At 50.9% G+C, this 12,867-nt stretch overlaps 1 protein-coding gene across 1 annotated transcript in view; it reads left to right on the plus strand.

The window, feature by feature from the left end:
* The window catches only part of WARS2 (tryptophanyl tRNA synthetase 2, mitochondrial), a 57,190-nt gene extending 52,314 nt beyond the window's left edge, over positions 1-4,876 (plus strand). Inside the window, exons 5-6 of the mRNA XM_004689594.2 lie at positions 2,282-2,400; positions 4,251-4,876. Coding sequence (XP_004689651.1) covers positions 2,282-2,400; positions 4,251-4,699 — 568 coding nt within the window. The 3' untranslated portion in view covers positions 4,700-4,876. The remainder of the gene's footprint in view (positions 1-2,281; positions 2,401-4,250) is intronic.
* Positions 4,877-12,867: the final 7,991 nt, after the last annotated feature.

The raw sequence follows: 12,867 nt of genomic DNA on the forward strand, positions 1-12,867 counted from the left end.
TCACCAGAGACAGAGTGGGGAGCAGAACAGGCAGATCGACGAAGTACACTGCTGAGGGGAGCAGCGGGCGGGTCAGGAGAGGTCTGCCACGCCCTGTGGGTCACCTCTAGGGCAGGCGGGGATCGAACTCATGTGGAAGTGGCTTTAGCTTCTCAGTGCTGTGCTTTAACCCGCTGCACCACCAGAGAGGACCCACTTTTTTTTTTAAGATTTTATTTATTTATGCATACAGAACGGGTACAGGCCAGAGATGCAGGGTGGGTGAGAGGACTCCCCAGAGACAGAGTAGGGGGCAGAACAGGCAGATTTACTGAAATCCACTGCTGAGGGGGCAGCAGTGAGACGGGAGAGGTCTCTGTGCCTGGGGGCCAGCTCCCAAGCCCAGCTGCAGCCACCAGGGAGGCCCCCCTCAACTAGCTGATCTTAATGGTAGTATAAACTTCCTTCTCAGAACCCTCCCTGGTGGCAGGAGTTAAAGCTCAGCATTATGAAGCTGTTTGCAGCCACTGCAACACCAGTTCAGTCCCTGGCCAGGGAGTGACCCCCAGGGCCCAGCAGACCTCTCCTGACCTGCCTGCTGCTCCCCTTAGCAGTGTGTTTCAGTCAATCCGTTCTGTTCCCCACTCTGTGTCTGGTGAATCCTCTTACCCTCCTCCACCTCTGGCCTGCGAGTATCCCAGTTCTTGTGTGCATAAATAAGCAAAATCTTATTAAAAAAAAAGAAACTTCCTTGTCTTCCCCATGTACTTGATACTCTGATACTCTGTGGACAGTAGTTCATGAGGAAAATAGTAAGATGTCACCAGTTTTTCAAGAACCACTAATTAATCATCGGCCAAGGCAGTTTCTTGAGTAAAGTGCCATCATTTGCCTTTCCTGTGACTGTTTTGAAGAGCTGATGTATCAGCACTCAAAATGTACAATGATCACTGAACTATTCAAGTTCACTTTTAGGCTCCTGTCTTCATAGGGAAAACATTAAACTTGCTTGATCAAGAAATAGACACTTTGGTTTTATCACCAAATACAAGCTCCCGGCCAGACAAGCCTGAAGTCACTGGTCTCTTCTCCTGTCCACGTTGGTATAAACATTGTGCTTTCCATGTGGGATTAAAATAGTGATAAGCAAAGCAAATTTTTATTTCTGGCAATTTTTTTATTTCACATCTTCATTTTTTTTTAAAGATTTATTTACTTATGCATACAGAACCGGGGTACAGGCTAGAGATGGGGGGAGGTGAGAGGATTCACCAGAGACAGAGTGGGGAGCAGAACAGGCAGACTGACGAAGAACACTGCTGAGGGGAGCAGCGGGCAGGTCAAGAGAGGTCTGCTGCACCATGTGGTCACCTCTGAGGCGGGGATCGAACTCATACTGAAGTGACTTTAGCTTCTTAGTGCTGCGCTTTAACCCGCTGCGCCACCAGGGAGGGCCTCCCCAGGCCCCCCCCATTTTCATTTTCTAATTAAACCATCAAGGACAACATTCAGGTCTCTTGTTCCTTGCACCAGGCCCTTTGTGCAAATTCTATTCCTTTGTTCTCTAGCGGACATTACACTTCGTGAAGGAGCTTATCTTTACGCCTACCCGTGTACCTATAAACATTTAGTGGTTTTATCTGTACAAGTAGGATTTACACACGTGCAGTGAACTCTGAGTTCTGCAACTCACTGTTTTCATTGAACATGGTTTTTGAGGTCCCTCGATGCTGTGCGCGATTTCATTCGTTTATTTTCAGCTGCCTGCATCTTATTTATTGCCCAGTGATTGCAGTTTCCTTGGAGAGGAAGACACATATTCCAAACAGACCTTGAGTCTACCCCGTATGTGGCAGGCAGGAAAGACTGTCCTCAAGTGCTTTCTGCCATCTCTGATTGCAAGAGTGGGTGGGGTCTCTTTCAAGTATGAGCAACAGCTCTGAAGTGAAAGGCATCTGGGCACAGCTAATAGCTGACTAAGCCGGAGTGGGGTGGGGGGAGTTCTAAAATGCAATTATGCGCCCAGCACTCTCTGTGGAGGGCCCACCCCACCTCTCAGTGACCTGCCACGCTGGTGCTGATCGCTGCGCTCTTGTGCTATGGGAAGCAGAACTAGAGGAGACAAACACCTCTGTGGCATTTGTCGGATACACAGATAAAAACTCGGGTCTCCACCTTCCCTCTGTAGTTGCGAACATTTGCTCGGCAGCACGTGGGAAGCAGGCACCGGAAATGCAGCTGTGGGCAGTATCGTTTCCGTTTAAGCAGGACTCGTGCTGAGCGTCTCTGTCTTGTATTAAAGGTCCACACACGTTCCTGTCGGGGAGGACCAAGTCCAGCACATGGAACTGGTTCAGGACCTGGCCCGAGGGTTTAACAAGAAGTATGGACACTTCTTCCCGGTGCCCACCTCCCTGCTCAGTAAGTAACAGGCGTGGGGCTGCCGAGTCGGGCGTGTTTGAAGCGAAGATCGGACCAAGGTGTGGAACTTCTTGGGATTAAATGTGACATTCAAAGACAGGCTTTGGGATTTGTTGCTGCAGTGCATCCTTTTCACCAGTGTAGGGCCAGAAGAGCTTGTTGGCTTCTTGGGTAAAACAGCTAACAAAGTTCCAAAGTGTGGGACAGACCAAAGGCCAGTGATAATCATTTTTATTTATAAAAGATTATGTCATGTGGGGCCTCCCTGGCGACGCATGCGGTCAACTTTCAGTGCTGTCAAGCTCTCTGCAGCCACCACAACTCAAGCTCGATCTCAGGCCAGGGAGTGCCCGGCATGGCTCAGCAGACCCCTCCTGTCTTCCCGCTGCTCCCCTCAGCAGTGGATTTCAGTTCTGTTCTGCTCCCCATTCTGTCATGGGTGACTCTTCTTACTCCCCACACTTCTGGCCTTCACCCCAGTTCTAGTATGAATAAGAAAAGATCATATCATCTACCAAGCAGAAATAAAAACGCATCTCCTTTGGTGGAGCGGGTCTTTCACGACTTTGTGGGTGAGGGCCTGAGGCTTGGCAAACTGACGGTGTGTCCAGGCCACATGTTCGGGTAGTGGCCAGGCTGGGCCTCCAGAGCCTTCTGAGGGCAAAGCCAATTTGCTTTCCTTTCCCTGTTCACAATAAAACAAAAGTCCTGAGAGTGAGAACTTGTGTCATCTGTGTAAAACAGGAGGACATCGATAATCCTCACACTTTGCTTTCTGAATTGCACAAGTGAGATAAAATTTATACCGAATCCGAAACAGCTGCAGCTGTGGTTCGATCCTGCGTCTGAAATCCTCTTGAGGACGGAAGCGTGACTCTCTGTGGACGTTTGGGTAGCAGTGTGAGCTAAGGTGTGGCGGGGCAGAAGTTCCGTCGTCTCTCCTGAGCTGACGGCGTTTAGAGGCGTGTCCCTGTATCTGTGTCCTTTCACAGTGGCGGGCAGGCATTCTAAGTTCCTCCAGCCATGTGCAACGGAATCAGCGTGCCTCACGCATTAGGCGCGAACTGGTTTGAACAAGAAGTAATATTTCAATGTTTTGGTCTATTATTATTTTACCTATTTCAACTTTATATGCTTCCGTAGCAACCATAAAATAGGCAATTATTAATAACACTGGCTTATGCCGCACCGCTTACAATAACATCTTGATTCCATCAACGCAATAAACAAGTCACTTATCCAGTGTGTGTACTGGGTTGAGTGCTGGTGTACACTTATAGAGTCATGGGTGAAGAAGTGGGAAAAATGCGACAGATCGTTAAAATCGGTTTGGGGGTGGGCAGGACAGTGGCTGTGGACAGGGGTCTTTCGGTGGTAAGGAAGTGTGATGAGCCAGGAGCTGGAGAGCAAAGAGTTAAACAATGCATTTTAAAAGGTGTGTGCAACCATGGTGCTTTGGTGATGGGAAGCCCATGGGGATTACAACTGAGATGGAAAAATGCACAAAGTGATGCAAAAAAAAAAAAAAAAAAAAGGTGTGTGCAGCAAAAGCAGTATGACTTACGTGATTTTCTGTGTGAGACGAGCCATGTTTATGTGTGCATGCATGAAAAGATCCATGAGAAGATCCAAAACAAAAGAGCAAAAATAGAATGACAGCTCAGATGAGCTTTATTTTCACGCTCAAGTAAGTTACTTGCGTTTTGCACAGAGTATTTGCTATGTCTCTAATCAGATAAAAATCCTACAATGATCTGAAGTTCGTGGCACGTGGTAGACCTAAACCCTGACTCTCCCACTGTTCCTGTTCTGTTTTTGTTTCTGGCCCGTCTGCCGATGCTTGCACACAGCCTCGACGAAGAAGGTGAAATCCCTCCGTGATCCTTCTGCCAAAATGTCGAAATCGGACTCTGACAAACTGGCCACCGTCAAGATCACCGACAGCCCTGAGGAGATCGTGGAGAAATTCCGGAAGGCGGTGACGGACTGCACGTCAGAGGTCACCTACGACCCGGCACGGCGGGCAGGCGTGTCCAACCTGGTGTCCGTCCACGCGGCAGTGACCGGCCTCGCGGTACAGGAGGTGGTGAAGCGCAGCGCCGGGCTGGACACTGCGCGCTACAAGCTGGCCGTGGCGGACGCCGTGATTGCAAAATTTGCACCAATTAAGAGCGAAATTGAAAAACTGAAGATGGACAGGGACTACTTAGAGAAAGTCCTCCAGGCCGGGTCAGCGAAAGCCCAAGAACTGGCATATCCCGTGTGCCAGGAGGTGAAGAAATTGGTGGGGTTTCTGTAGGAAGTTTCAAGGGATCCCGAAAAGGCTCTTACGTTTGGTGACTTGTCGGGGCAGGACAAAGGCATCATTTCCCCCGAGCAGACCAGCCAGGTTGGGCACATTTATCTGGTGAGGGTTGTGTGGGATGAATGTTTTGTCCCTTTCAAACGGACATCAATAAAATGCTGTCACCCCAAATATATTAAAAAAGGGGGTAGCTGTCTGAACCCCTGTTTATTGAGGCACACGCCTTGACCTGATTCAGCTACACAAGTGTGATTGAGGTGAGCAGTAATTTGGCAGATGGGGGGTGTCACCTGGGTCTCACAGGTGCTCACTTAATCCCGATCCTTTGCCAAAATAGTGGATAAAGTTCCCAGACTTCCCATCCTCATAAAAATGAATTGATAGTTGTGGTTCATTTGTTTCTAAGATGAGGTTTCTGCTACATTTGTTTACCAGGACAGACATGCTGTTCCAGCAAGGATTGTTCTGTTCACTTTTAATTCAAGAGGTACAGAATAATAGTATTTTAAGAGATTTGCATTATTTTAATTGGTTTAATTGTGGCACAAAAGCCCAAGTCCTTGGATGATGCTCTTGGTAAGTAAGAGTGTCTGCCTCTCGATGTAATCTCACCACCCCCGGGAGAAGGACTGGAGAAGGAGGAGAATTGCCTTTTTACACCTGAGGAAGGCGCCTTTAGATCGCTCAGTGAGTAAGAGGCCAGTCCAAGATGAAAACCGTTACTTCTGGAGAGCAGTGCTTCCTTAAAATCAGCACAAAGCCGGGAGAGGCAGCATTTGGAGACCCAAACACTGTTGTGGAGGCGCATGCTGGCAGTGAGGCCTGAGCTGCTGGCGCTCTCTACATCAGGGCCCAGCCCAGAGCCACCTCCAGGCCCGTGTGCTGCCAACCTTGGTCACGTTTGTCCTCAGAATCCCCAAGGCAGGTCCAAGTTCCCTCTCCTGTGCTGACTGGGAAGACAGTTCTCCGCGTGTTGTCCAGACCACTGACCACTCAGCTGTGCCCAGTGAGCAGGAGCTTCTCATCCCACCTCCAGGTCAGTCTCAGTCCCATCAACCTTTAAGAGAGCAGTGGTTTTCTTTAAGAAGAATTTATTTATTTTACACACAAGGTCTGGGGTATAGGCCAGGCCTGGGGATGGGGGTGTGGGATGAGGATTCTCCAGAGACAGAGTGGGGAGCAGAACAGGTGGATCCACTGCTAAGGGGAGCAGCGGGGAGACAGGAGGGGTCTGCTGTGCCCTGTGGGTCACTCCCTGGCCGGGGATCAGACTCAGGCTGCAGAAAACTTCATAGTGTGAGAGACTTAACCCTCCTTCCACCAGCGAGGCGCCAGAGCAGTGGTTTTCAAAGTGTGATTTCTCCTGGGAACTTGTTAGATCAGCAAATCCAGACTCCAAGCCAGACTTAATGAATTAAAAAAACCCTGGGGTGGGGGGTGGGGTGGCAGGGGAGGTGCTCAGCCACAGGTTGAACCAGCGCTTAGTCAATCCAGAGGCACAATGATACTTGAGAACTGCTGGACTAGGGGAGAAAGAACGTGGATAAAACCCCACCACGGTCAAGGAACTAACACTGGAGTGAAAGGTGTGCAAGTAAATAAGCAATCTTAAAAACATCATTATTGTCTTGCATTTCTGTTTCTCATCTGCTCTCATTTTTTATCACATTAACTAAAAATAACTTAGCTTAGATTGTTTATGTGTGACTAGGTATAGACAGCCTATACATATTTTTAGCTCATTTGGTACAGAATCAAAGAGGGGGGATAACTGAGATTACGTGTATAGATAAAGTGGAGATTTGATGATCAATATGAGAACTAAGAAGACTCTCCTGAAGTCCAACCACAGATCAGAAGAGGGAGCTCCTTTACACAGTGGTGGTAAACTTACAGTACTTATTACCCTATAAATGGTTATAGGGCCTAGAAATAAAAACAGTTGACTGTGGATTAAATTTATGAGTGAGAAGGTAATAAAATTGCATTAAGCATAAGTTAGGAAAGATCAAATTATTTCTGAAAGTGTGTGATGTAAATATCAGAGGAGGAAACTACACTCTTTGTTGCCTCGGCCCCAGATGGCATAATCTTCAGGCCAGACTGGACTGGGCCCAGGTGGTTTTGGTGGTGGGCTGGAACTTGAACTTGGGTGTTTGTGTAAAACCTGGACACACTTCTGATTGAGTGGACAATAAAAGTGAAAAAAAAAACGAACCCACGATGGGTGCCTTCCTAAGAGAATATGTTAGGCCTTCAGATTCAGTCCGGTTTCTTGTTAATCAGAGACAGTCCAGCTCGTTGCAATCTGTAGAGCCCCCAAAAGTTGACTATCATGTTATATGACACGTACAGAAAATTGATGCAGATTCTGTGGCACAGGAGCGAGACACTTTGGATAGTGTAACTCCATCCACAATGGACGGGTCAGCACAGCCCCAAACGTGGCCAGCTCGAAACTTAGAAAATCTGGCACTGTGTGGTGACAAGGTGCTAGCTGAGACTGGTGCCTGCTCCCCAAGGCGCTCTGCACCCTCAGAAGGCAGCGTGGGTCTCCCCACCTGCTGGTAGGAACAAAGTCCTTGGGACAGCTGCCGTTTGCTGCTCGAAAGCTTTGTAGACCTGGCTTGTCTGTTTCTAAAACCTTGCGCTATCTTTTGACTCCCCTCCGGTCTGGTCAAAGGCAACCGCTTCACTTCCTTCTTCCCTCTTTCTCTTTAAGGACGCTTCATCCCTCTTCCTCAGATACTGTCAGTACGGATTTCTAGTGTAAATAATTTGGAATTAGAAGCGTTCGGTAGTCTGGCGGCTAGTGAGCGCGACTCTGCCTTTTTATTGAGGAGACAGGCGAGAGGGCGCCTCCCAGTGAAGATTCCCCTTAGGAGGGTGACGCCTCTGTGACCTGGCCCCTGGCCGGGTCAGGCAGGTTAACTCCTCCTCTCTCAAGAACCTTCCACCAGAGAGCTTGTCTGGTGCCCGAGGACTCTCTCTCTCTCTCTCTCTCTCTCTCTCTCTCTCTGACTTCCTAACCGTTCCTAATGCAGCAGAGGAGGTGCTCAGGGACCTGTCACCCCATTTCACCTTCACAAGCGCATAGAAAGCCCCGGGGGTGCGAGGCGGCTCAGGCCGGCCTCCTCTCATCTGGCGCGAGGTGGACACACACTGAGGCGGTCAGGATCTTGGGTAAACAGGGGGCCTGTTTGCTGCCAGGTGGAGGTCAGCCCGCATGCCGAGGGCGCTGGCTCCTTCCGTGGTGACCCCCCGATAAACAGTGAGCTGTGGGGACCTGGCCCTGGTTCCTCGTGCAAACAGTGGCCGGTGGCACCGGCCCTGCCCTGTCGGAGGAGGATCTGAGTCCTCCATCCGTCGGAGCTCAGCAGGTGACCCGCCACCCCTTTTGAGTCCCTGACCACTAATCTCATCTATTTATTGCCCTTGAAATTTGTGCCAAAAAATTACTGTTTTTTTTTTTTTCCCTTCAGGGAGGCATCTTTTTAATCATGTGCATGCTTGTTTGGAAATGCCTTTGCATACATTGTGTTTGGAGAAGATTGGCCGTTCTATTGCTGTTTATTGTTTTGTGACTTTCTCATGGTATTTGGTGCAGTCCTGGGCTCTGGGCTCTGCCCAGAGGATGGTAAGTGAGTGCATAGTGATGGAGGACAGAGGACAGGGCTGCACATTGAAGTAGCTTTAGGCCGGACAGCTCCTAAGGTCATTGAGTGACTTGACAACTCTGAATTCAGTGCTTCTGTGTACCGGCATGTCCTAGAACCTGGGACATGTTGGTGGACCTTTGAGTCCTAACCCCCAGCACCTGCCATGGACGACAATGGAAGACTGAGCCTTTAGAAAGGTAATTAAATTAAAACGAGGCTGTTAGGGTGGGCACTAATTTGATCTGACTGGCATCTTTCTAAGAAGAATCTAGGACACACCATGGGCTCTGGGGATGCTGGTGCCCAAAGACCAGGTAAGGGGGGTGTGGTGCTGGCTGGGGGTGGGTTGGGGTGGGGGGGCCTCCTGCAGGCCAGGGAGAGCAGCCTCAGGAGAAGCTGCCCTTTTGCCTCGGACTCCTTGCCCCCACACCGTGAGACAGTTAGCTTCTGTTCAGTGCCCTACCAAGCCAATAAGAGTATTTTAAGTAGGGTTAGAGAAGATGGTTTTGCTGAGCTTAATTTTAAGCGGAAAACTGAACCAGGTGAGGAAGACCAGTGGACTAGCTGGGGTGGCCGTCCAGACAGGGAACATCAAACACAAAAGTCTCGAACGAGGACCATGTCTGACTTGTTTCAAGTCCTAGGTGGGGCCCAACACAGTGAAGTCAAGGCCTCACAGGCCAACACGAGGGTCTGGCTTTTCTTTCAGGGCTGATGGAATGGGGAAGCCATTGTAGCTGCACCTTATGAAGGCTTGTGCTGAATCTTGGTTGGGAAATAGACTGCCGGCCAGAGGTGGGCATGGGGAGGCCAGTGCGAAGCGCAGCTTAATCATCTGAGAAGGAAGAGTGCCGGAGTAGTGAAGTCGGAAGACGTGGCCGGATGTGGGATTCATTTGTAGAGCTCCTAGACTTGCTGAGACAGAGGTTGTGATATTTGAGAGAAAAAACAAAGAAGCCAAGGTTAACATCGGGTTTCTGACCTGAGACGGTAGAAGGATGGAGTTGCTGTTTACTAGGTTGGGAATGACTGTAAAGGACAAATGTGGAGAGGTCGGAGGTTGGTTTCAGACATGTGGAGATGTGCAGTGAAGGTGGATATTTAAAACCAGAAGCCAGAGTCCTCCCTGATGGCACAAGGGATTAAAGCGCAGCGCTATGAAGCTGTCCACAGCCGCTGCAGCATGAGTTTGATCCCCGGCCAGGGAGGGACCCACAGGGCGCAGCAGAACCCTCCTGTCTCCCCGCTGCTCCCCTCAGCAGTGTGTTTCAGCCAATCTGTCTGTTCTGCTCCCCACTCTGTCTCTGGTGAATCCTCTCAACCCCCAGCACCTCTGGCCTGTACCCCAGTTCTTGTGTGCCTACATAACAAAATATTTTTAAATTAAATAAATAAAACCAGAGATGAGGAAGGTCCAGGCTAGAGCTGTTAATTTGAGAGTCAAATACAGAAATCACATTTAAAGCCAGGAATCTTGATGAGATCGGTGAATGAGTGAGGACAGAGGAAAGAGAAGTTCCAAGGCCTGACCCAGGGTGGAGGGAACTGAAACTCTGCGGCCAGGCGGCAGCACCGTGGGTCAGCGTGGCAGGGCCAGTGTGGCAGGGGAGAATGCGTTGCCTGGAAGGCAAGTGAACAAGCTGCTTTCCAGAAAGGGACTGAGGGGTGTCGCTGCGGTGAGCGGAAAGAGGATGACCGGAAGCAGCGTAGGTCACCGGCCTCCGTCAAAGCGGGGTGGGTGGAAGTGTGGGTGGACGTTTGGACGTTGCGGTCCGAAATCCAACTGAGATTTAAGAAGAAGGGAAAGGAGATTGGATGGAGATGTCGGCGGCCCCTGCAAGGGGTAGTGCTGGAAGGATGCAGACACACGCGTGGGGTAGCGGTGGAGGCAGGAGAGGTGTTTGCATTTTAGGCGGGAAGAGTAACTGTTTGCAGTTGTGGGTGATGATGCAGCAGTGATGGCCTGGGGGTGGGGGGGGTGCTGAGGCGGTGTCCTGGGGCGAACCAGAAGGGTGGGGCCAGGGCACATGGGTGGTGTGGGCAGGGGAGAAGGAGGGGCGTCTACAGAGACAGAGCTCTGCACCCCACAGAGGACCTCACGGATGTTTCCGTTTTCTCAGTGAAATACCAGTCAAAGCCCAGGGCAGAGAATTGAGCCTGAGGGGCATGTTGGCAGTTGGAGGGGAGAGCAGGAGGAGGTGTAAAGTTGTCACCTGGGGAACAGGAAAGGGGACAGGCCAGGGAAATACAGTAGAACTGGCAGGCGGGGTGAAAGGCGACGAGCAAGAATTTACTAGAGCAGCCAACACCGCTGACTGGTTTTGCTCCAGCCACATTCCGCTGTGTGGTGCAGGCAGGCGAGCAAGGCTGGACCCCACCCCAGCGGGCTTGGCTAGGTGGCTGCGGGGGCGGGGCGGGGGCAGAGGCCTGTGTCCACAGTGAGCTGTGGTCTCCAGACAGGGCCAGAGGAAGGGAGGGGTGTGGGGCATGGAAAAGATGCAAGGCCAGCTGCAAGCCACAGGGGTCCTCTAAGTCCTTCAGAGACAAGGGTGAAGGTGGGGGAAGAGCCAGAGAGAGAGAGGCTGGTCTGAGCCGAATTCAAGATGACCTGTGGGGCCTCCCTGGCAGCCAAGGGGTTAAATCTCACTGCTATGAAGCTATGGGAAGCCTCTGTGCCTGAGTTCAGTCCCCAGCCTGGGAGTGACTACAGGGCGCAACAGACCTCTCCTGACCCACCCGCTGCTCCCCTCAGCAGTGTACTTCAGTCCATCTGCCTGTTCTGCTCCCCACTCCGTCTCAGTGAAGCCTCTCACTGCCTCTCACCTCCGGCCTGTATCCCAGTTCTGTATATGTAAATAAATAAAAAATCTTTAAAAAAAAAAAGAACAAGAAGCAGCAGGAGAGGCTTGCTCCTTTCCTTAAAAAAAAAAAAAAAAAAAAAAAGCCAGTCAGAACAAAGGTTTCTCTGCCCAGGCCTTTGCCCACCACCAGGATCCTTGCGGGAGGCTGAGATGCCAGCTGGTCACACTTCTCTCCCGTTCTCTAGGGTGACTGCGTGAAGTGCCCAGTGATACCCTAGGCACCACCCACAATCACAGTGCCAAGTCTCTGTGCTCAGTAGTGTGGTTCAGCCGGGAAAAACCTAAACCACCCCATACAGTCAGTTCCTCACAGTGTAACACCAGCAACCTTGTTTTGTGGGACCCATTCTCTCAAGAAATGTATCACCACGGTTTTCTTAATTGCATAAATTAGTCTTTCTGTTCCCTTTTGCTTCCTAGTTCTCAAGTAACTTGCCTGTTCACCCAACACACATCTGCAGAGTGTTGCCTGTTCCGAGCAAGCTCCCTGTTGACACAGGAAAACCTGCGAAGGTCACACCCCAATACTGACCAGTGACACCCCCGAAAGCAGCCACACAGCGCTGTTTGCATATTGGGTTAGTCTCATCCCTTTCCTCCTTCGGTCCCATGATAAAAACACGGCGCGTGTTTTGGTGAAATGAGGAGGGGAAGAAAGAGGAATAAAAGGAATAAATGACCGGGCGTTTTCTTCTTGCCCTGGGAGGGCGGGTTCTGCCCCCGCCTGCTCGGGGTGCCAGGAGGTCAGAACCTCTCCGCTGGCTTTGAGCAGCCGCGAGGACCACAGAAAGGAAAGTTCCATTCTGGGCCGAAGGCAGCCCCTTCCTCTGGCTCCTGCGTCTCCAGTCTCCAGCGTGAAGCTAGGGGCCCGCGGAGGATCTAATATCAAAAGAAAGAGGATAATACCACTACGTGGAGAAAAAAATAATTACCAAATTTCCTGAATAGTAAATAGCTCAAAAAAGCAGCAGCCAGAAGCCCAGCGGGTGCCAGCCAATGCCTGGAGGGTTGTACCACCAGAGGACCCGCTGCCCTGGCTATTGTTTTAAGAGGAGACTAGGGATGGGGGTCAGCCAGGAAAGCCCTTGGGAGGGAGCAGGTCGGCGCCCAGGGAGAGGAGAATTTGATTTTGAAAGTGCATTTATCAAATGGTAATGGCAGTGCAGCTACAGAGACAAAGTGAACAATATCTCGGCGTCTGAGGAAGGAGGTTTCTCGGGGCCATTTCTTCTTTTCTTGGGGATTAACGTACAAGTTTGGCTTCAATAACTTCTACCGCAGCTGACGGGAGCAAAAAGCTAGCTAGAGGCCGCCCGCTGCGGGGACGTGCCATTCCCGAAACCGCCACCCGGGGGCAGTCTTGTGACTGGTAAGTTTCCTCGGCTCCCTCCAGGGCCGCGCCGACCCCGCCACTTTTCCCTCCCAGTGCTCAGTTTCTTTATCTGAGGTTGAGGGGTGAGCTGGGCAGCAAAGGAGAAGGCCGCTTGGAAGCCGAGCCCCCCACCCCCGCATTACCCAGGAGGCGCAGCCATGAGAACGTGAAGGTTGTCCAGTCACCAGTTTCCTTTGGGTCTTTGACTCGAGCAGCCACGGAGGCGGGCTGGGCAGTGGGCCTGCGACTGATGACCGCAGAGAGGCCCTG

Source organism: Condylura cristata, unplaced genomic scaffold (genome assembly GCF_000260355.1).
Source record: "Condylura cristata isolate star-nosed mole 26May11 unplaced genomic scaffold, ConCri1.0 scaffold00026, whole genome shotgun sequence".
NCBI lineage: Eukaryota > Metazoa > Chordata > Mammalia > Eulipotyphla > Talpidae > Condylura > Condylura cristata.